The sequence below is a fragment of the Mandrillus leucophaeus genome, unplaced genomic scaffold, assembly GCF_000951045.1.
Source record: "Mandrillus leucophaeus isolate KB7577 unplaced genomic scaffold, Mleu.le_1.0 Scaffold2, whole genome shotgun sequence".
Lineage (NCBI taxonomy): Eukaryota > Metazoa > Chordata > Mammalia > Primates > Cercopithecidae > Mandrillus > Mandrillus leucophaeus.
In genome coordinates, this window is record NW_012102031.1 from 3,015,088 (window position 1) to 3,038,496 (window position 23,409).

The 23,409-nt window shown below is 37.2% G+C and overlaps 1 protein-coding gene across 1 annotated transcript in view; it reads left to right on the forward strand.

The window, feature by feature from the left end:
• Positions 1–23,409, forward strand: part of ENTHD1 (ENTH domain containing 1) — a 163,671-nt gene that overhangs the window by 33,044 nt on the left and 107,218 nt on the right. Inside the window, exon 4 of the mRNA XM_011978817.1 lies at positions 20,781–20,899. Coding sequence (XP_011834207.1) covers positions 20,781–20,899 — 119 coding nt within the window. The remainder of the gene's footprint in view (positions 1–20,780; positions 20,900–23,409) is intronic.

Sequence of the window (23,409 nt, forward strand, 5' to 3'; positions counted from 1 at the left end):
TTTTTCGATGTTACCTTTCTTACTCTTCCTTCTTCCTTTCTTTTCTCAATTCTTTCTTCTTTCATTGTAAATACATAATTATTGAATTTATTTAAAATTTGGATATTCAGCAGAACTTTGGAGCTATAGGAGTGAATAAAATAAATGTTCTTTTATCATGGAACTAATATTCTAGTGATAGAGAGTAGGATGTCTCTGTCAGAAGCACAAAATATGTCAGATAATAACGAGTCCCATAAAGAAAAGGAAAGCAGGGTCAGGGAACAGAGAGTGACAGGGATGGGTTTATTTTAGGTCATGTGATGAGGGAAGGGCTTTTGGAGGAAGTGAATCTTTAAACAGACCTGAATGAAGTGAGGGAGCAGCCCATGTACAGGTGTACCTCGATCGATTGCATTTTGCTTTATTACGCTTCACAGATAATGCATATTTTACAAATTGAAGGTTTGTGGCAACCCTGCACCGGGAAGTTTATTGGCGTCATTTTTCTGATAGCATGTGCATACTTTGTGTCTGTGTCACATTTTGGTAGTTCTTGCAATGTTTTTAACTTTTTCTTTATTATTATATGTGTCATGGTGATCTATGATCAGTGATCTTAGCTGTTACTAATTGTTTTGGGGTACCGCAAACCATAACTGTAGAAGACCAGTGAACTTATTGATAGATGTCATGTGTGTTCTGGCTGCTTTACTGATCTCCATCTCTCTCTCTCTCCTTGGGTCTCCCTAGTCCCTGAGAGTCAACAATATTGAAATTAAGCCAATTAATAACCCTACAATGACCTGTAAGTGTTCAAGTGTAAGGAAGAGTCGCAGGTTTCTCATTTTAATTCAAAAGCTAGAAATGATTAAACTTAGTGAGGAAGGCATGTTGAAAGCTGAAATAGGCTGAAAGGTAGGCCTCTTTTGCCAAACAGTTAGCTAAGTTATGAATGTAAAGGAAAAATTCTGGAAGGAAATTAGAAGTGCTGTTCCAGCGAATACAGGAATGGTAAGAATGGGAAACAGCCTTTGCTGATATGGAGAAAGGTTGCATGGTCTGGATAGAAGATCAAACTAGCCCCAGTATCCCTTAAGCCAAAGCCTAATCCAGAACAAGGTTCTGTCTTTAATTCTGCAAAGACTGAGAGAGATGAGGAAACTGCAGAAGAAAATCTTGAAGCTAGCGGAGGTTGGTTCATGAGGTTTAAGGAAAGCAGCTGTCACCATAACATACAAGTACAAAGTGAAGCAGCAAGTACTGAGGGAGAAGCTGTAGCAAGTTATCCAGAAGATCTAGCTAAGGTAATTGATGAAGGTGGCTACCCTAAACAGATTTTTAATGTGGATGAAATAGCCTTTTGTTGGAAAAAGATGCCGTCTGGGACTCTCATAGCTAGAGAGGAGAAGTCAATGCCTGGCTTCAAAGCTTCAAAGGACAGGTGACTCTCTTTTTAGGGACTAATGCAACTGGTGACTTTAAGTTGAAGCCAACTGCTCGTTCATCATTCCAAAAATCCTAGTGCCCTTAAGATTTCTTTAAAAATATTGCTGCTCATTGACAATGCACCTGGTCACCCAAGAGTTCTGATGGAGATGTACAAGGAGATTAATGTTGTTTTCATGCCTGCTAACACACAGTGTTTATTCTTCAGCCCATGGACCAAGGAGTGATTTCAACCTTCAAGTCTTATTACTGAAGAAATACATTTCATAAAGCTATATCTTCCATAGATAGTGATTCCTCTGATAGATCTGAGCAAAGTAAATTAAAAACCTTCTGGAAAAGATTCACCATTCTAGATGCCATTAAGAACATTTGTGATTCATGGGAGGAAGCCACAATTTCAACATTAACAGGAATTTGAAAGAAGTGGATTCCAACCCTCATGGATGACTTTGAGGGGTTCAAGACTTCAGTGGAGGAAGGAACTGCAGATGTGGTGGAAATAGCAAGAGAACTAGAATTAGAACTGGAGCCTGAAGATGTGACTGGATTGCTGCAATCTCATGATCAAACTTGAACAGATGAAGAGTTACTTCTTATGGATGAGCAAAGAAAGTGGTTTCTTGAGATGAAATCTACTCCTGTGAAGATGCTGTGAACTTGTTGCAGTGTCAACAAAGAATTCAGAATATTAAGTAAACTTAGTAGATAAAGCAGTGGCAGGATTAGAGAGGACTCTAATTTTGAAAGAAGTTCTGTGGGTAAAATGCTATCAAAGAGCATCGCATGCTACAGAGAAATCTTTTGTGAAAGGAAGAGTCAGTTGATGTTGCAGGCTTTATTGTTGTCTTACTTTAAAAAATTGCCACAGCTTTCCCAACCTTCAGCAGCAACTACCCTGATCTATCAGCAGCCCTCAACATGGAGACAGAACCCTCCACCAGCAAAAAGATGATGACTCACTGAAGGCTCAGATAATTGTTAGCCTTTTAAAATTAGCAATAAAGTATTATTTAAGTTATGTATATGTATTTTTTAGGCAACATGGTATTGCATACTAAGTCTACTAAGTAGACTGCAGTCTAATGTAAACATAACTTTTATATGCACCGGGAAACAAAAAAGTTTGTGTGAGTCGCTTTACTGGAATATTTGCTTTATTGCAGTAATGTGGAACCCAACCCACCACAGTATCTTCAAGGTGTGCCTGTATATCAGGCAGAGGGAAAAGCAGGGCAGGTGCTCTGAAACTGGAGTGAACTTGGCCTTGTTAATTGTAAGCTTAGGAAATGAATCCCTAAATTAATACAGAAGTAACTCAACTCTGATTTTACGATTCATGCAAGAAATTCTAGTTTATTGTTTTGTAGTCACAGATTGCATTTTTTTTTTTTTTTTTTGAGCCCGAGTTTCACTCCTGTTGCCCAGGCTGGAGCGCAATGGCATGATCTCGGATCACTGCAACCTCTGCCTCCTGGGTTCAGGTGATTCTCCTGCCCCAGCTTTCCCGAGTAGCTGGGATTACAGGCGTGCGCCACCATACCTGGCCCCACAGATTGCATTTTTAAACCTAAAATGATATTCTCCATCTTTATGACATGTCTCATTCACTACACTGAGCTATGAATGACTTGACTATTTTAAAAAAGTGAATCCACCTTCAAATGAAGTTTTGCTACGATTTATTATTTTTTTACTACTACAAACACATATTGAGCGTCTGGCTCACTATAATGCCAGACATGTTCTAAGCCCGGTAAGTAAATTGGCTGTATTTCTGCTCTAATGGAGGTTATAGCTTGTGATGTACTATGTGCTTTTTCTTTTCCTTTTCTTTTTTCTTTTTCTTCTGAGACAGGGTCTTGATCTGTCACCCCGGCAGGAGTGCAGTGGTGTGATAATGACTCACTGCAGTCTTGAACTACTGGACTCAAGTAATCCTCCTGGCTTAGCCTACCAAGTAGCTGGGACTACCGGCACACACCACCACACCCAGCTGACTTGAAAAAAATACTTGTTCGAGACAAGATCTTGCTACCACATTCTTCTAAGTCTGTTTCACGAAAAGATACTCTAAAAAAGCTTTAGTCAATGATGGCATCATTATAGTAAATCTATAGTAAGAATACCATTTAAAGCGAACAGCGAATGGATGTAAAATCTTTAGTAAATTTGTTTTAAAATCTGTTATTTTTATTTCATTTATCTGCTTTCTATATGAATACATCCTAGATATACAGATGTGTGTGTTTGTGTCCAAAAAAGAGTAATTAGATTAAGTAAACTTGGCAATACTAACCAATTTTATGTAGGCATTTGAATCTGAAGGTGTATTTTAAAGGAAGAAAGAAAACTGACAGTTTGGAGTTGGGGTAGGAAAAAATAAGAAATTGAAGGGATATTCTTTTTTTTTTTTTTTTTTTGAGATGAAGTTTCACTCTGTTGCCCAGGCTGGAGTACAATGGAGCAACCTTGGCTCACTGCAACCTCTGCCTCCCAGGTTCAAGTGATTCTCCTGTCTCAGCCTGCCGAGTAGCTGGGATTACAGGCACGTGTCACCACTCCTGGCTAATTTTGTATTTTTAGTAGAGACAGGGTTTCTCCATGTTGGTCAGACTGGTCTTGAACTCCTGACCTCAGGTGATCTGCCTGCCTCTGCCTCCCAAAATGCTGAGATTACAGTCATGAGCCACCACGTCCGGTCATGAGGGGGACATTCTTAATGTGACAGGAGAAGTAGCAAATTAAAACTCAAAGAGCAGTAGCTAAGTTAGAATGAGATGCATCCACAAGTTATGACAGTAGACGCCACAAAAATGCTAGCCGCTTAAACATACAAATTTATTTCTCTCTTCTGAAATACTCCCTTGTAGGTATTCTATGACTGATATGGCTCTCCACGATGTTGGCTTCAGGGCTATTTTTGAGTCTTGTTGCTCCACCAAACTCAGCGTTTAAATTCCACTTCATGGTCCACTTCCACTTTTTGAGTCATAGCTGCTTGAGCTTCCACCGTCACACCTGCCTTCTAGCCAGCAGAAAGGAAGGGAGATTGAAAATGTGAATGTCTCTTCCCTTTTTTATTTTTTTGTCCTGGTTTTTTTTTTTAACAAGATCACTTATTAAAAGTTGCTTATAACATTTTAGCTCACACATTATTGTTTAGTACTTAGTCCCACTGACACTCCTAGCTACAAAGGAGGTTGAGAAATATCATCTGCCCAGATGAAAGTTAAGAGATTCTGTTATTAAGGAAGATGGAGAGAATAAATGCTGGGGATCACAAATCGTTTCTACAATAGTGGGAAAGAATACAAGCAAGACACAGATTAAGCATGGTAATATATAGTTGTCTGACTAAATGGAATAAAAATATAAATTTGAATATGTAAAACAGTAGGGACAGATAGCTGAGAGTACTCAGAGCAATTCATAAATGACCTAATAAACTCAATTTGATATGAGTAGCAACTAGGAACCATTGTAGGCCTTGGAGAACAGAAGGGATGTTTAGCTTAGTCACAGAACTGAGCTTCCTTATTACTGAAAACAGCTGTTTGTGGAAGATAATTCTTTTTGCTTTGTGTAGAAATGAAGGAGATACAAATTGAAGGAAGCTTGTAAGAGATAGTTGTTTCAATCCAGGCATCCAGGACCTGCTCCTAGGGTTATAGAAATGAGGAAACAGTAATGTTTAAAGATAGACTGTAGAGAAGCAATGGGGGTAAGTGGATGATGTATTGGAGAAGAAAGAAACTGAAATTGACTAACCTTTGCATTAGAGAAAATGGAGGCAAGTGATGATATCATACAGGTAAATTTTCATTAGAAGTAGTCTAAAGATGTCTCTAAGTTATTTAGTTACAGCGAAATGTAAAATTGAATGCAGGAAATGTGATTTCCAGCCTTCAGGACCTAGAGCTGAAACAGCTGTGCCTCCCTTCTTTATGGTGAATCAGCGAGGGAAAAGAGGCACTTTAAAGAAGGTGTTATATACACATCGCCACTTCTATTTCTTTTTTTTTTCTTTCTTGGATGTTTTCCCAAGTTTTAATTCTAGTAGCTAGCTTGGGTGGTTTTTGTTTAGATGCTTCTGATGTGTGAAGGAAGAGATGGGCTGAAGGATCATTGCTGCTTGATGGCAAGACAGAACAATATAAAAAGGACAGTTATAACTCAGCTCTAATGTCAGGCCATTTTTGTAGAGGCAACAGTTATTACGAAAAGGATCTCCAGAGGCACTACTTACAGCCAGACCAGCAGAACTTTACCTGTGTTGGTTATCTGATCTTCCATAAAGAGCTCTTCACTAGCATCATTCTTTGCAACAGAACTTTACCTGTATTAAGGATTACTCTGGTCTGTGTCAAATGTAATGGCATTCTATATAATGGAAAAATTTCCCTGAAAACTATCATTGCTGTTGAACCAAAATTATACAGTAGGTCCTTGAATAACATCCTTTTGTTCAATGTTGTTATAACTGATGAGAAAAACATCAATTCCCGGCCGAGGCCCCTGTCTGTATGGAGTTTGCACACTCTTCCCTGTCTGCGTGGGCTTTCTCCATGTTCTCTGCTTTTCTCCCACTTCCCAAGGATGTGCACAGCAGGTGAATCGGCATGTCTGAATGGTCCCCGTCCAGGTGAGTGTGGAGTGAGTGTGAGTGCACCCTGCAATGAAGCGGCGTCCCTGTCCAGGGCTGGTTCCCACCTTGTGACCTGAGCTTCCAGGATGGGCTCCAGCCACCTGTGACCCTGAAGGGAGCAGATAATCATCTTGTTTTTACCAATCTTCCTTAAATGTATGTATAGCTCACATTTATTTCAATGTTTAATAATAAAAGTGGGCCAACCTCAGCGGCTCATGCCTGTAATTCCCACACTTTGGGAGGCCAAGGCAGGCGGATCACCTGAGGCCAGGAGTTCAAGACCAGCCTGGCTGACATGGTGAAACCCCGTCTCTAGTAAAAATACAAAAATTAGCAAGGCATGATGGCGGTTGCCTGTAGTCATAGCTACTCAGGAGGCTGAGGCAGGAGAATTACTTGAACCTGGGAGGCAGAGATTGCAGTGAGCTGAGATCACGCCACTGTACTCCAGACTGGGTGACAGAGCAAGACTCTATCTCAAAAAACAATAATAAGAATAAAAGTGTTTTGGGGTTTTTTTGTTGTTGTTTATTTGTTTGTTTGTTTTGAGATAGAGTCTCACCCTGTCACCCAGGCTGGAGTACAGTGGCACGATCACAGCTCACTGCAACCTCTGCCTCTCAGGTTCAAGCGATTCTCCTGCCTCAGCCTCCTTAGTAGCTGGGACCACAGGTGCCTGCCACTACACCCGGCTAATTTTTGTATTTTTTAAGTAGAGACAGGGTTTCACCATATTGGCCAGGCTGGTCTCGAACTCCTGAGCTTGTGATCCACCCGCCTCGGCCTCCCATATGTTTTGGTCTTTATTTAGAAGTTTGGTGACATTTTTGTGACTAGAAATATGCTATAGGAACTTAGTTCTTGTTCATATTAATTAGCCTATGGTAAAATTGGCTTCATTATACATTGTTTCCCTTAAAGTAGCAATTTCCAAGAGACTGTGGACATCATTAAATGAGGACTTGCTGTACTGCAAAGTAGTTGTCATGCTTTTATAAAAAAAAAAACAGCAATGTTGATGTTGTTACGTCCTACAAAGAGCTTTGTACTAACAGAATTGATGTGGAGTCATGCTTGGTTGCCTTGCCACATGTAGATGAGATGGCAGGGCTTATGGTACAAACTGTGGTTGTAATGAAAACATTTGCGTTGATAAATGTCAAACAGCTGATCTTTTGATCTTTTAAATTTAAAAATAAATATATAAAAATAATGTATACCTCTACCACCCTAAACTGTTAACATCTTAGAATATAGTCATGTGTCATACAATGATGTTTCAGTCAACGGTGGACTGCGTGTATGATGCTGGTCCCGTAAGATTATAATATATTTTACTGTACCTTTTCTATGTTTAGATATGTTTAGATACATGAATTCTTACCCTTGTGTTACAGTTGCCATTGTGTTACAATTGCCTACCACCTTCAGTACAGTAATATGCTATAGAAGTTCACTGCTTAGGAGCCCAGGTGTGTAGTGAGCTCTACCATCTCGATGTGTGTAAGCACACTCTATGATGTTTATACAACAATGAAATTGCCTAGCAGTGCATTTCTCAGAAAGCATCCCTGTTGTTAAGCTATGCGTAACTGTTTCTTTTTTATTTTTGTTTCAGAAAACCATTATACTCTTGTAAAACAATATAGGCTTGTTATACAATTACTCAGAAATAGCCATCATTAATATCAGATGATTGTAATTCTAGGCACCTTTTTTGTGTGACAGGGTCTCACTCTGTTGTCCAGGCTGGAGTACAGTGGCGCCATCACAGTTCACTGCCACCTTGGTCTCCCTGGGCTCAAGTGATCCTCCCACCTCAGCCTCCCAAGTAGCTGGGACTGCAGGCACGCGCCACCACGCTAGCTAATTTGGGGTTTTGGGTTTTTTTTTTTTTTGGTAGAAACAAAGTTTCACCATGTTGCCCAGGAAGGTCTCAAGCTCCTTGGCTCAAGCGATCTGCTCGCCTCAGCCTCCCAAAGTGCTAGGATTACAGGTGTGAGCCATCATGCCTGGCCAGCATTTACAAAAGATCTATACATACATATAGAGAGATGGATAGCTAGAGATAAATTATTTTTATAAAAATGGAATTATATGCTGTTTTTTAGTAAAAAATATTAAAGGGAGATCAAGACCATCCTGGCTAACACAGTGAAACCCCATCTCTACTAAAAATACAAAAAATTAGCTGGGCGCAGTGGCGGGCACCTGTAGTCCCAGCTACTCGGGAGGCTGAGACAGGAGAATGGTGTGAACCTGGGAGGCGGAGCTTGCAGTGAGCTGAGATTGTGCCACTGCACTGCAGCCTGGGCAACAGAGCGAGACTCCATCTCAAAAAAAAAAAGAAAAAAATATATTAAAGGTCTCCTTCTGGCAATGAGACTGGGAACTCCATTTACTGCACAATAACCAGAGACTGGAAGTGACACACTATTTGAGACACTCCTGGCCTCATAAGAAGTATGGGAAGTCTCTAAGGTTCTTTTTGAAAAATGTAAACAAAATAAGAACAGCACATGTGAGCTGGTCAGTGACTTGGCATTCTGCCTGTGGGAAGCTGCAGGTAACTGTAGGCGTTGAGTTGCTTAAGAGCAGTTATTAGTAGATCAGAGAATGAGTTTGGGGCCTGTCTTCAGCATTGGGAAGGAAAGCCTTGGATTACTATGCTGAACCCATACCCTCAAGGGGACTGAATTGAGAAAGTGTACTCAGTTCATAAGTTAGATCCAATAGGATTTTCACCAGTTTAAGACAGGCAACGAGCTCACAATCCAATATCACCAAACCAGGAGAAGGTAAGCAGCAAAGAACATACTTAATCCCCCAAAGACTGTAGATATTGGAAAGGTCAGATACAGAACAGCTGTGTATTTACATAAATAAAGGATATAATCACATGCATCACCAATTATCAAGGGATTATTAGGACTGAGTGGATGAATTCGAAAAAAGGGAACTTGCAGAAATGAGAAATACTACTGAACTAAAAAAATGTATTTAGTGAGCTAGAAGATATGCCCAAAGAAAATGGAAAATATGAAAGTAATATTAATTAAGCCATATGGAGGATACTGCTACAAAGGAATGACAATTAATTACTGTACCAGAAAACTTCTCATCTTCTCCAGTAGAAGCCTGATGACAGTGACATAGTATCTTAGAAATGCTGTAGGAAAATAACAGCCTATAATTGTGTACCAGCGAAACTATCATTTAAGGGTGAGGGTGAAATAGTTATTTATAGATGAATAAAAAAACAAAGAGAATTTACAACCATGAGACCTGCATTAAGGGTATACTTCAAAAAGAGGAAAATTATTCCAGAAAGATAGTTGAAAATTCAAGAGAGAATAATGAATACATGGTAAACACACACACATAAATATATATGTATCATAAACATTTTCTGTATAAATCTAATTTTTGAGTTAAGAAAAAGACAATTAGAATAGTGGGTAGCCATGGTATGTAAATGGGGGTGGGCAGGCTTAGAGCTGTGTTCTAAAGGTCCGTGTGTTTTTAGGAGAAGGTAATGAATATTCTTTGACTGTAAAATTTAAAGGTAAACGTGCATGATAAACTTTCAAGAATAAACTTTAAAAGAAGAGAAATAGCGTGCATAAATTCCAGACAAGTGGCAAGAAGAAGTAGAATGAGAAGAAAATAAAATTGTATAAAGGGCAAAAAGCATAAAATGGAACAAATAGAAATTCAAAAGTAAAATAAATAATAGAAATAAGCCCAAGTAGATTAATAATCGCAGTAAATAGTAGTAGATTAAATTCATCTATTAAAAGGCAGAGACTATCAGATTGGGGAAAAAGAAATCCAGATATATGCTGCAAGCATAAATTCACATAAAGATTGAAAGCAATGTATGGAGAAAGGTAAGTCAGGCATATACAAGCTAAAAGAAGGCTGGTATAGCTACTTAATAACAGGCAAAGGAGACTTTAAAGCCAAGAGCATTAAGGATAATAATAAGATGCTTAATTCCCCAGGAAGATGTAACATTTCTAAATGTGAATATACCCAGTAAAATAACTTCAAAGTATATAAAGCAAAAATTGGTAGAAATATAGGAAGAAATTGAGACATCTACCATCATAGCAGATAACTTCCTAACATCTTTATTGATAGGTGAAGGACATAAAACTTTTTTAAAATATGGATTTTATAATTGATTATATGTGTTATAAAGGAAACACATATAATAGTATTTTGGTAAGAAAACGTGTCCTATATGAAAAATCTGTTTCATATAGGACACGTTTTCTTACCAAAATACTATTAAATGTGAAGTTAAGAAAAAATATAAATAAAAGATTTCCCTACATTTGAATGTGGCATTATTTCTTTTAGAATAAGTTGGAAGAAAAGGATTTCAGTACTCCTTGCTAGGTCAGCTTTGTAGTGGAGGTCCTAGCCATCACAGTAAAACAAGCAAGAGAAATTAAAAATGTAAGTATCAAAATGGAAGAAACGAGCATCATTGGTAAATGATAGGATTTTCATATAAAAAACTTCAAAAGATCTACAGACATATTAAAAATGATGAGTTTTAGAAAGATGGCTGGCTATAACATCAAAACATAAAATCAAGTTATATTCTATATATCAGCAACAAATATTAAACATAATTTTTAAGATACCATTTATAATAGCTAAAAATCTTGATGTAGGAATAAGTCTTAACAAAAGAAGTACAAAATCTGTACACTGTAGGTTATAATGCTTAATTGAAATACATTAAAGACCTATATAAATGGAAAGATATTCAATTTTTATCAAAATAATAATGTAAACATGTCAGTTCTCTCCAAATTGTCTAGATTTAGTGGAGGGTTTCTCAGCCTTGATACTACTGATATTTTGAAACAGATCATTCTTTGTTGTGGGGGCTGTGCATTGCAGGATAGTTAGCATCATCCCTGGCCTGTACCCACTGGATGCTATTAGCAAACATCCCTTCCTGTTGTATTGAATCAAAAGTCTGCAGACATTGCCAAATGTCCCCTGGGGGCCAAATTGTTCCCAGTAGAGAACTGCTGATTCAGTGCAGTTACAATCAAAATCCAAAAAGGCTTTTAAGAGTTGAATTTGATGTACTGATTCCAAAATTTACGTGGAAGAATAAAAAGTTCCAGAGTATTCAAAACATTCCTAAAATAGAGTAAGGTGGAGGGCTTGCCTTTCTAAATAACAAGACTAAAATTTTACTGATCATGACAGTGTGGTATGGATGCAGGATAGGTGTGTGGACCAATGGAACAAACCATAACCCTAGAAAACAGGCCTGGGCCACTATGGAATCAGTAAATGACAGAAGTGGCATTTTTGAATAGTGGAGGAAAAATGAACTACTCAATAAATAATACTGGGATAATTTTTTATCCATATTGTAAAAATGAAATGAGGTCTCTACCTGGGTGAATTAAGGATTTATAGGTAAAAAGGCAAAACTTTCAAATGTTTAGAAGAAAATTTAGAATATATTTTTTACATTGAAATAGGGAAGTATTTCATAAACAGAAAAAGTGCACATTATTTTTTGAAAGTGTTTATGAATTTGACATTTGTGGTAGGCAGAGTTCTGAGGATAAGCCCCATGACCCTTGCCTGTATACAGTCCTCTTCCCTTTGAGCATGGGTGGAACCTGTGAATATGATGAATCACCACCCTCATGATTGTTATATTCTATGGCAAAAAAGGTATTATGCTGGTAGGCCCTATCTAATCAGATGAGTCCTTTAGAAGCAGAGTTGGCCGGGCGCGGTGGCCCACGTCTGTAATCCCAGCACTTTGGGGGGCCAAGGTGGGCAGATCATGAGGTCAGGAGATCGAGACCATCCTGGCCTACATGGTGAAAGCCCGTCTCTACTAAAAATACAAAAATTAGCTGGGCATGGTGGTACACACCTGTAGTCCCAGCTACTCAGGAGGCTGAGGCAGGAGACTCACTTGAACCCAGGAGGCGGAGGTTGCAGTGAGCCAAGATTGTGCCACTGCACTCCAGCCTGGTGACAGAGACTCCGTATCAAAAAAAAAAAAAAAATTAATTAATTAAAATAAAATCAGAGAGTTTTCTCTAGCTGGTGGCCAAAGAGGGAGTCAGAAAGATTCCAAGTGTGAGAAGGATTTGAAGCACTATTGTTGGCTTGAAGATGGAGTAATAAGGAATGCAAGTGGCCTCAAAGGTGAGAGTGGCCCCTGGTTGCCAGCCAGCAAGGAAATGGGGACTTTAGTCCCACAGTTGCAAGGAGCGGAATTCTGCCAACAGCTGGATTGAGCTTGGAAGTGGATTCTTCCCCAGGGTTTCCAGATGACAATCCAGGTTGGTCAACACCTTGACTCTTGACTTTAGCTTTGTGAAACCCAGAAACAGAGAACCCAGTTAACCTGCCTGTACTTCTGACTACAGAACTGTGAGATAATAAATGGTGGTGGTTTTAGGCCACTAAGTTTGTGGTAATTTGTTATAGCATCATTAGAACAAATGATCTTATAGCATCATTAGAAAACTAATAAAACTATATTATCTTTTATTTTCTGTGCTTTTGGGGTCATATACAAAAATTCTTTGCCCAGACCAATATCAAGAAGTTTTTCCCCATTGGGTGTGGTAGCTCATGCCTTTACAGGTGGCTCATGCCTCTCAGCACTTTGGGAGATCAAGGCGGAAGGATTTCTTGAGCCCAGGAGTTTGAGACCAGCCTGAGCAACACAGCAAGACCCTGTTTGTTTCTTTTTTTTTTTTTTTTTGAGACGGAGTCTCGCTCTGCCGCCCAGGCTGGAGTGCAGTGGCCGGATCTCAGCTCACTGCAAGCTCCGCCTCCCGGGTTCACGCCATTCTCCTGCCTCAGCCTCCCGAGTAGCTGGGACTACAGGCGCCCGCCACCTCGCCCGGCTAGTTTTCTGTATTTTTTAGTAGAGACGGGGTTTCACCGTGTTAGCCAGGATGGTCTCGATCTCCTGACCTCGTGATCCGCCCGTCTCGGCCTCCCAAAGTGCTGGGATTACAGGCTTGAGCCACCACGCCCGGCCAAGACCCTGTTTCTTAAGAAAAAAAAAAATTAGCTGGGCATGGTGGCATGTGCCTGCAGTCCCAGCTATTCAGGAGGCAGAAATGGGAAGATTGCTTGAGCCCGAGAGGTAGAGGCTGCAGTGAGCTGTGATCACACCACTGCCCTCCAATCTGGGTGACATACCAAGACCCTGTCTCAAAAAGAAGATTTTCTCTATGTTTTCTTCTAGTAGTTTTACAGATTCAGGTCTGGCATTTTAAGTCTTTTATCCATGTGTAGTTGATTTTTGTATGTATGGTGGATATCTAGTGTTCCCAGCACCACTTACCAAAGAAACTGTCCTTTCCCCATTGTGTGTTCTTGGTACCTTTGTTGATCAGTTGGCCATAAATGCATGGATTTATTTCTAGACTCTCTGTTCTGTTCTACTGGAACAGAATGTATGTCTGGTTTTGTGTCAGAACCACCCTATTTTGATTACTATAGTTTTGTAGTAGATTTTGAGGGGAAAAAACACCATGTAAAAGTGAAAAAAAAAAAAGCCACAAAATGGGAAAATTTTCCAACACATATAACTGACAAAGGATTAGTATCCAGAATATATAAAAAATTCCTGCCAATCAATGAGAAAGGAGTAGCTCAACAGAAAAAGAGGAAGCAAATATGAAAATCATTTCTAGAAAAACAGGAAACATGTAAGGCCAAGAAACATTTTTTTAAATGCTTAACTTTGTATTATGTAGTGACAGGAAACAATTATGAATTTTATGAAAGATATAATTTATAATAACTTAAAAAACGAATGCTATATTGTGAGGAATTTTCCTTCTGTTTCTTGAGCTACATTTTCTTCTGCATTTGGGATCCTTCTTTTATGCATGCCGTCTTCCTTTTTTCTCTTTCATGCTTCTCCTTCCCTCCTTCTCTGCTCATTTTTCTACTGGAATGTTTTGTTTAGTTGCCAGGCCATGTCTTCACATCTTGCTGATGCTTAGGCAGCTCTCACTAGGCACTGTCTCTTGAAGATGGTAGAGTATAATGGTTAAGGGCTCAGGTCCTGGAGCCACACTGTCTGCACTTGAATCCTGACTGGTTGTATGGCCTTGGACTGGCTACTTAAGCCCTTGTGCTGTAGTTTCACCTTCTGTAAAATGGGGTTGACATAGGCCCTGTGATAGAGTTGTTATAAGAAGTAAATGGGCTAATACAGAGTCAGCACAATAAACTTTGGCTGTTGTTTGTTCAGAAACACTTAGTGATTTCTTGACTCTTCCCACCATATCTGAGATCAGTTTGTTTTCTCCACCAGACTGCAGTCTGTGGGCTATTATTTTATCCATTTTTCTGTAGCAGATCTCAGCTGAGGCCATGTATGGTCTTCTTTAGAATACCTGAACTCTGCTCTGTTTTTGAGTCTCTTATACAAGGTCCTGATCGTTCTACCTAGTTGAGGTATGTATCCTATTCCTGTGGGGGAGAGATACCTTCAAGCTTTAGATCATTCACCCAATTCAGTGTCAAACTGTGGCTTTCATGTCCATTGAAGTGTAAGCGTCTTTATTTACTCTGTTACACCCATTTTTTTCTCTAGCTGTTTTCACCTCTCCTCAGTCATAAGTGGGAAGAAAGCATTCTCCATTCAGTTCCCTTTTTTCCAGACATGTGGATATTGATGAGAACTCTAAGGTTGTTATCATCTTACCAGTATTGCTTTTGGGGGAGAAGGGATGTCCTAGATCTTGTTTCTTTTCTTGGCCACCAGTTATTTTTATTCTTTTTCTTTTAGAAGTTTTAGTTATATCTGTTTCTATGTTAGATTGCTATTGACTTTTTAAAAAATCTCGTTGAGTATTGGGTGATGGGAATTCTGTGTTGCACTTTCACTTTGCTGTCTTAACCCAGGAGTCAGCCACTGAATATGAAAACTTGCTTTCGTAGTGACTCTTTATTTTTCCTCGTCCCTGGAGCTGAGCATCTAACTTGGTTTATGAAGTTTCCTGTTTCTCATTATTCTTAAGTGAGAACTACTGGCAGTGTCTCAAATTTTATATGCTATTGTTAGCAAAATACTGAAATAAAATTGTCTCAACTCCATTTTTAAGATCTCCAGCAGTAAAAGTTGGTTTTCACTTTTCTTATCTACCTATTTCAAATTTAATTTTAAAAATCTACTTAAACATCTGTTTTCTTATTCTTCTCTTTTCACCTTAAAAAATGCCTTTCCCCTAGTAATCTCAAAATTCATCTACCAAGAAAGAAGTACAGTAATTGTACATCTTTAATCTCAAAATTCATCTACCAAGAAAGATGTACAGTAATTTTACACTCCATCTCCTGTGTTTTGAAGCATTTCTCAGGTAAATAGAAGCAGAACAATAAAGCAGAAACATAGAGGTTGTGTCTGTAGTGGATACTGTGGTGTGTCTCCCAGATCCTTGCTTCAAGATCAAGGCACTCTTGAGCTGCGGGAGGGGTGTTGGCTTTGGGCTCTCAAATGAATCCTCCTCTGGGAATTCCCAACAGCTGAAGAGAGCCTCTTCGTTCAGGATCATGCCCCCTAGCTAAGGGGTCCTACATCAAGGCAGGACAACTGTGAAGAGCCATTCCAGCCTCAAAGCTCCTATAAGGATCACCTGAGTCCTTTACTGCAACTGTGCTACAGTTATTGCAACTGCGCTTGCTTGACTCGAGCCTGCCAGTCTGACTCCCTCCTCACTGGTGGTTTCTAAGAGCGCTCCCTAATGGCTCTCCCACATACAAATCCGAGTCTGAGAGTCTGTTTCCTAGGGAACCCAACCTACAATGGCTTTTCCTCTAGATTTAAAATATAGGACAGTAATAATATGTGTACATAAATAGATAATGAGAATAGAGAATAAAGCAAATGGGGCAAAATGTTAACAATAGGTGAATCTGGATGAAGACCATATGGGCGTTCTTTGTACTATTCTTGTTACTTTTCTGTAAGCTTAAAATTATTACAAAATGAAAGTTAAAAAAAAATATGACAAATACCAACTAATTTAAGATGCTTAAGTTTAACTATGTGCCAAAACAACGAAATTGGAGTCAAGGTTCCAAATTCACAATTCTGTAAAAGTTAGATATAAACTTAAGCACCATGAGACTTGACTTTTAGATCTTACTAGTTCTTCCTTAGCCCACTGAATATTTTCTATGATGCAATATATTTGTTACTAAAAATTAATTTTGTTAAGCAAATTACTTAATTTACTTACATTACACCTAAAAAGACATGGTTATTAGATGCTAAATAATAAATGGAACAATTTGGAAATCCGTTCAACTTATGGAGCATTGCATTTCCAAAATGTGCTGGTGCATTGCTAATGCCTGATAATTTGAACGTCAGTTTGGTATCTCATCTAAGAAATATCACAGGGTTCACAAGTTCTGCTTTGTGGTATTATCTGAGTGGTGCAGGCTCAGTGGGATGCACAGCTTCTTTCTAGATAGTTTCCACAAAGTACTTACAACTTTGGTATCGAAGCACTCATCTTTGAATGACTCAGTGGCTTCATTTCCTGCAGCATCATTACTTTTTCCTCTGAGGTTTCTCATTCACATACTAGTCTTCGTTGGCTTGTGACTTCACAGTGTCAATTGATAAGTAGCTTACAAGACTAAAGGGATCTCATTTCCACTAAGGAACTATAAGGAACTAAATGTATGTTCTGTCCTACTTGCTTGTGAAAATCCAGAAATAAATGTTGTGTAATTACCAAATCTAATTAAGCATACCTCACTTCCAGTGTTAGGCTATGTGATACTGAAAGAAAAATCTAATGAGTTTCCATAGACCCACTATATTCTAATTGCTTTGTTTCTTGCCTCATAAGATAAGATAGGTTTACAACATTTAGGCTATTCTAGGCCAAAATGCGTCTCCAACATGCAACATATTTTTTCTTTCACAATTCTTGCTATTCTTCAGTTTCTCTCACAATTTACTTCAAAATTGACCTTCTGAAATTTTTACTAATCTACTTCTGTGATGTCTAAAACATAAGACCATATGATTTCAAAGATAATTTAGTTGCTGAATGGCGAGGGAGTGATAATGTAGTTGATTAAATCCAGTGAAAGTAGATAGATGATCTAAGCTCCAAGTCACTACTCTTTGCCAATATTAGTTACAAAATCTTGAAGCCCCAAATAAGCTCATTTTAATTATTCACTTTTATGTGAAGTTAAAACAAAATGAAAAGTTACAACCATAAATGAAAAATTCTTATTTCTTCAGTATCTCTGGCATCTACCATACTTTCTCCCTTTGCCCACATAGTTCCTTCTGCTCGGAGTAATTTCTCTTTGCCTCTATACTTATTGGAATCCTAGCCATCCTTCAAAGCCTTGTTCAAATTTTACTTCCCCTCTTTGTGGCTGTTTCTGATTACTCTGGTGCACATTGCTGTTTTCCTCCTTAGAGTATCTGTTCCTAAAATTAATTAATTCAAGAATGTTTAGCATATAATTGTGTTCTGTTTCCTGTAAGTCTGTATGTTAGACTTACATACCTAGTCAGCCATAAACTTCTAGAAGGTAAAGAATGTACCTTGTATTACTGCTTTTCAGTATTTTTTTTTTTTGCATAACCCCTAAAATGATTTTGAAACGCTATGTACCTCCTCACACATTTTTAAGTTGATATATGAAGTTTTATAAGTATAAATAACTGCAAAGGATGTAATTCTGGCACATTGTAAATATTGACATTAAGGACAAAAGAAAAGAAAAAACAAGCAAACTTTTAAGTTACAGTCATCTTTCAAATGTATCTGAAGGAATCTAAATACCATTGTGATTGATACCTGTAGCCATTCATTTGAAAAAAAAAATACATGAAGTCCTTAACTGTTAGAAATTTTACATTATTCCCTTTTCTCTTTGAAGTCATATGTTTATTCCACATTTCTTGCAGAATTTTATCCTAATATAAAATATTTTTATGCTTGGAAATCTTCTCTACATCAAATAGATATAAAATTGAAATTATTTTTCTAAATTTTCTCTGACCAAAGGTTTTAATAGTTCTTCTAGATTGACTTATTACAATTATTGTTAGTATGCAATCAAAACCACATAAATGCATTATAAATTTGTATATTTGTTAAATATAATTTTATTAGAAATACATGCTTTTGTGAGATACTTGGAACTGCTCATTTACCCACATAGGAATATGACTGATTGCTAGCTACAAGCAGGGCTCAGCAGAAATCCTGCCTTTGTTTTACTTATATTTGTATAAATATAAATGCTGAGAAAACCTGTTCACCTAAATCGTAGATGGGACAAGAAGGTGCTTTATTATAATAGTGTCAATCAATTCTATGAATTCCTTCCAAGTTATATGCTGAAAATTATAAAGTGATTTATTATAAAAATATATTTTTATCTCGTTGACTGTTAACTCGATGAAGTCTTTCTTCAGTGTTGCTGAAAGCAAAGAATTAGAAACACCCTACTTAGAAAAATATTAATTGCAATATACCTGTCAATACAATTTTTTGAGAAAATGATTTTATTGCATTATATATTCTAAATATACTTTCATCGACTTTACAGAACCTCAGATTTGATTCATTCAATTTTTGGAAAATATTTACCATATAATCTAGTTGGCAAAGCCAGCTGTCATTGTTAAGACAACTAGCCAAATCAGATTTAAAGTTTCTTTCAGAAAATGTTTTACTGTATTGAAAGAAGTGTATAAATAGATGTTTTCCTGGTTGTCTTCACACTCCTGAATCCTTTCCTAAGATGGATGGCAAAGGCACACAGCCTCGTCAGGAGTTTGTTGCATTGGTGACATATGGCACCCCTGCCTCTCATGCTTGCCTGGCTTTGCTCTCAGGGGACCCTTCCTTAGGAATAATGCATTATTTGATAATAGGTGAGAAATGAAAAACACAAAGACATTAAACAAAACTTGTCATCTGCCCTGCTGCCTCGTACTGTACCATATCAGAATATCAAACATGCTGGTGTGGACCAAAATACCTTGTTACTTATGCCATGCTTTCCCATTAAAAGAAATGTGTGGACAGGACAGACCATTAGTTTTTTTCTGCTTTGATTAAAGGAGACTGCCTCTGTGTTAGTATTTTTAACTATTGTTTGGTGCCTTAGAGGTTTTAATGCTTGGGAAGATGTATCATAATAAGATGGGTGAGGATATGCCTTTCTTTTGTAAAGTGGGAGAAAATTGATTATTGGAGGGAAAGGGGAAAGAACTAGCCCAATAGCTCTGCCTAGTTGCATTCTCAGGCAGATCAGTTTTTGGAAAGAACATAGGTGGAAGTTGTGGATCTGGAAATTGCTTCCTTTAAAACTATCCATGCCCACCTAGCCCTTGGGAAATCTTTACATATCCCCAGCAGTGTGTATATACCAATTTGAAAGTAGTTTTCTTATACTTCTTATTGTGCCCAATGATATGCTGAGATACAGTTGGTACTAATACTTTCAGATTAGACTTTTTAGAGTTGGTACTAATATATAGTAGTTAACATAGGAAGGGAAAGATTAGGACTATAAAAATATTGTTTAGCAAAAAGATATAAACAGAAATATCAGTTTATTTTCACTGGTTGTAATAGTACATTCTCAAATTGCTATGAAGGACTACCTGAGACTGGGTAATTGATAAAGAAAAGAGGTTTAATTGGTTTATGGTTCTGCAGGCTGTACAGGAAGCATGGCTGGGGAAGCCTCAGGAAACTTACAATCATGGTGGAAGGCAAAGGGGAAGCAAGAATGTCCTACATGGCTGGAGCAGGAGGAAGAGAGCGAAGCGGGAGGTGCTGTGCACTTTTAAACAACCAGCTGTCATGAGAACTCACTATCACAAGAACAAGGGGGAAATCCGCCCCATGATCCAGTCACCTCTCACCAAGCCCCTCCTCCAACATTGGGGATTACCATTTGACATGAGACTTGGGTGGGGACACAAATCCAAACCATATCACAGGTGTATTCTTTTATGTTCAAATCAAAATTTGAAAATTGTGCTGAGTTCTTTTATCTAATAATCTATACATTTCTGATTAGTTTCTCTTAGAACACATCAAATTCACACTGCAGTAATAAAGTTCTTTAAAATATTAATTAAAATCATTATAGTTCTCATTCCTGCTTTGCTAAAATTTTATTTGAATACTTTTCACTTTTTCAGACTCTATTTTCTATACTATATTACACCTTATTTTTTAGAAAAGATGACTAAGTAATGTTATAATAGAGTTGTTGATGTAGGAAAGGGCTAGAATTTAAATTATGTTTCTAAATTTTCTGACCAAAGATTTTAATATTTATTCTAGATTGACTTATTATAATTATTGTTAGTATGCAGTCAATCAAAACGACATAAGTGCGTTATAAATTTGTATGGATATTTGTCAAATAGAAAGAAAATAATTTTATTTTCTTAAAAATTTAAATTGTATTTTTAAAATCAGTCTGAACTTCTCACTTACTACAAAGAGGCATACTAAAGTGACTAACACTCATAGGTTACCATTGGCAGATGGTTTATATTTAGCAGGAAAAAAAAGTATCTTCAGAAGTGATTAACTTACAAATTGTGAACTAATATAAAAACATAACTGTGTTTTGCCAAAGTAAAATCTTAGCTTCATATTGTTGACAGAAAATGTGTGCAAGGCAGAATTGAAACAAGAGCATTGCCAAGATCTTCATTTGCCTACAGAAACTATGTTGTCCCAGGAAACACTTCCACTCAAGATTCATGGTTGGAAATCAACAGAGGTAAGTCTATAGTTTCCTATAGCTGCTGTAAGAAATCCCTGCAAATTTTGTGCCTTAAAACAAACAAATGTGTTATCTTCTGTAGGTTAGAAGCCTGAGCCAGAGCTCAATGGGATAAAATCAAGGTGTCTGTAGGGCTGTGTTCTTTCTGGAGGCCCTAGTGGATGATTTGTTTTTATGTTTTGGTTTTTTTTTAAATTTGTCTTTTGCAGCCTCATGTGTTCCAAGAGAAATTGTGCTTGTCTTTTAACTTCGCTTTTGGTGGCTTTTGTTCTTCAGGGCTTTAAATATTAATAAAGTCAAATTATCAAAGTTTTCTTTTATGTTCTGTGCTTTTAAAAAAATCTTGAGAAATTCTTCCTTACCCTAATGTAATAAAATCTCTTATTTTTTCTTCTAAGTGTTGAGGTTCTTATGTCCTCTAGAATTTTTCTGTATAGTAGAAGATAGAGTCCTTCTTTGTACCCTTGTGGGTAGGCAATATTTAATTTATTGAACAGTCTTTTTCTACCCATTAAAAAGAATTCTTACTGTGAAATAATTGCATACTCACAGGAAGTTGCAAAAATAGTACAGAGTCCCATATGCCCTTCTCTCAGCTTGCGCCACTGTTGGCATGTTGTATGGTTGCAGTGCAACATCAAAACCAGGAAACGGATATTGGTATATTAGTACCAACTGGACTACACACCTTACTCAGTGTTCAACTCTTCAATTCACTGTTCAGATTTTTAAACTTGCATTTGTGTTTTTTTGTGTGTGGTTCTATGTAATTTTACCCCATGTATAGATACGTGTAAACAGAACCACAATGAAGATATAGAACTGTTCCATCATCACAAAAGAAGTGCCTCATGCTACGCACTCCACTCCCAACCCATCCTTTGGCAATAACTAGTATTTTCTCCATCTCTGCAGTGTTTGTCATGTCTAGAACAGTGTATAAATGGAATGAGACAGTATGCAGCCTTTTGAGATGGAATTTTTTCACTCAGTGTAATGCTCCTGGGAGCCAACAGGTTGTCGCATGAATCAGTAACGCATCCCTTTTTGTTGCTAAGTATGTTCCAATGTCAGGATATACCAGATTTTGTTCAACCATTCATTCATTGAAGAATATTCGGATGTTTCCTTTTTTAGCTATGATGAATAAAGTTGCTGTGAATATTTGTGTACATATTTTTGTGTGAAGTTTTCATATCTCGGGGATAAATGTCAGAGAGTTGTAGGGTTGTATGGTAAGTGCGTGCCAAGTTTTGTAAAAAACAGTCAAACTATTTTCCAGAGTGGCTATACCATTTTATATTCCCATGAGCAATGTATAAGAGATCCAGTAGCTCTGCATCATAACCAACTTTTGGTATTACTGCTATTTTAATTTTAACTCTTCTAATAGGTCTGTAATGATATCTCATTGTGATTTTAATTTGCATTTTCCAAATGGCTAATGATGTTGAATATCTTTTCATGTGCTTATTTGTGGCATTATAACTTATCTTTGACTTTATTCAGATGTTCACATCTTTTATCCATTTTCTAATTGAATTGGTTTTCTTTTTACCATTGAGTTTTGAGTTCTTTATATATTCTGGATATAAGTTCTTTGTCAGATATGTGATCTGCATATATTTTCTCTCCGTTTGTGGCTTGTATTTTCTTTGTAACAATATCTTTCACAGAGCAAAATTTTAGAATTTCAATGAAGTCAAATTTATCAGTTTTTTTTTTTTAATCATGCTTTTGGTGTCATATCTAAGAACTCTGCCTAAACAAAGTCACATAGGTTTTCTCCTAAAAGGGTCATGTTTTACATTTAGGTCTGTGATCTATTTTGAATTAATTTTTGTGTAAGGTGTGAAGTATATAGATCAAGGGCTTTTAATTTTTTTTTTTTTTTTTTGCCTAAGTGTATCCAGTTGTTTCAACATTATTTGTTGAAAAGACTGAAATTTTACTACAGTATGCTTAAGTGTGGTTTTCTTTTCTTTCCTCTTTCTCACCCATGGGACTTTTCAGTTGGAGGACTTTTCATCTCTATTTAGTCCTGTGAAAGTTTTCTCGGTTTTTCTTCAAACATTTTCTACGGTTGATTTTCACTTTTTTTATATCTTTCTTGGACTCTTATTATCTGGATATTAGTAATTCTCTTTCTATCTTTATATCTCTTCACTTTTCTTTATAGTTTCTATTCATTTTCTCATTTTTCTGTGAGTTCCTCAATTTGATCTTCCAGCTTAGTAATTTATTCTCAGCTGTATCCATTCAGTTTTAAATCTCATCTATATTCTCTATTTCAACTATTCTATTTTTATACGTAATATTCAGTATTTCTGTTTCTTCTTTATATTATGTCTTTCTGTTTCATATTACTTATATCCTTTTGTATTTATCTTGGTATGTTTAGTAAACTTATTTTAAATTCTTGGTCTATGTTTTCTAATATCTGGGCTTCTGATGAAATCTGTGATTCAGTTATTTTATTTTTCTTTTGAAATAGTTATGCTCCTCCA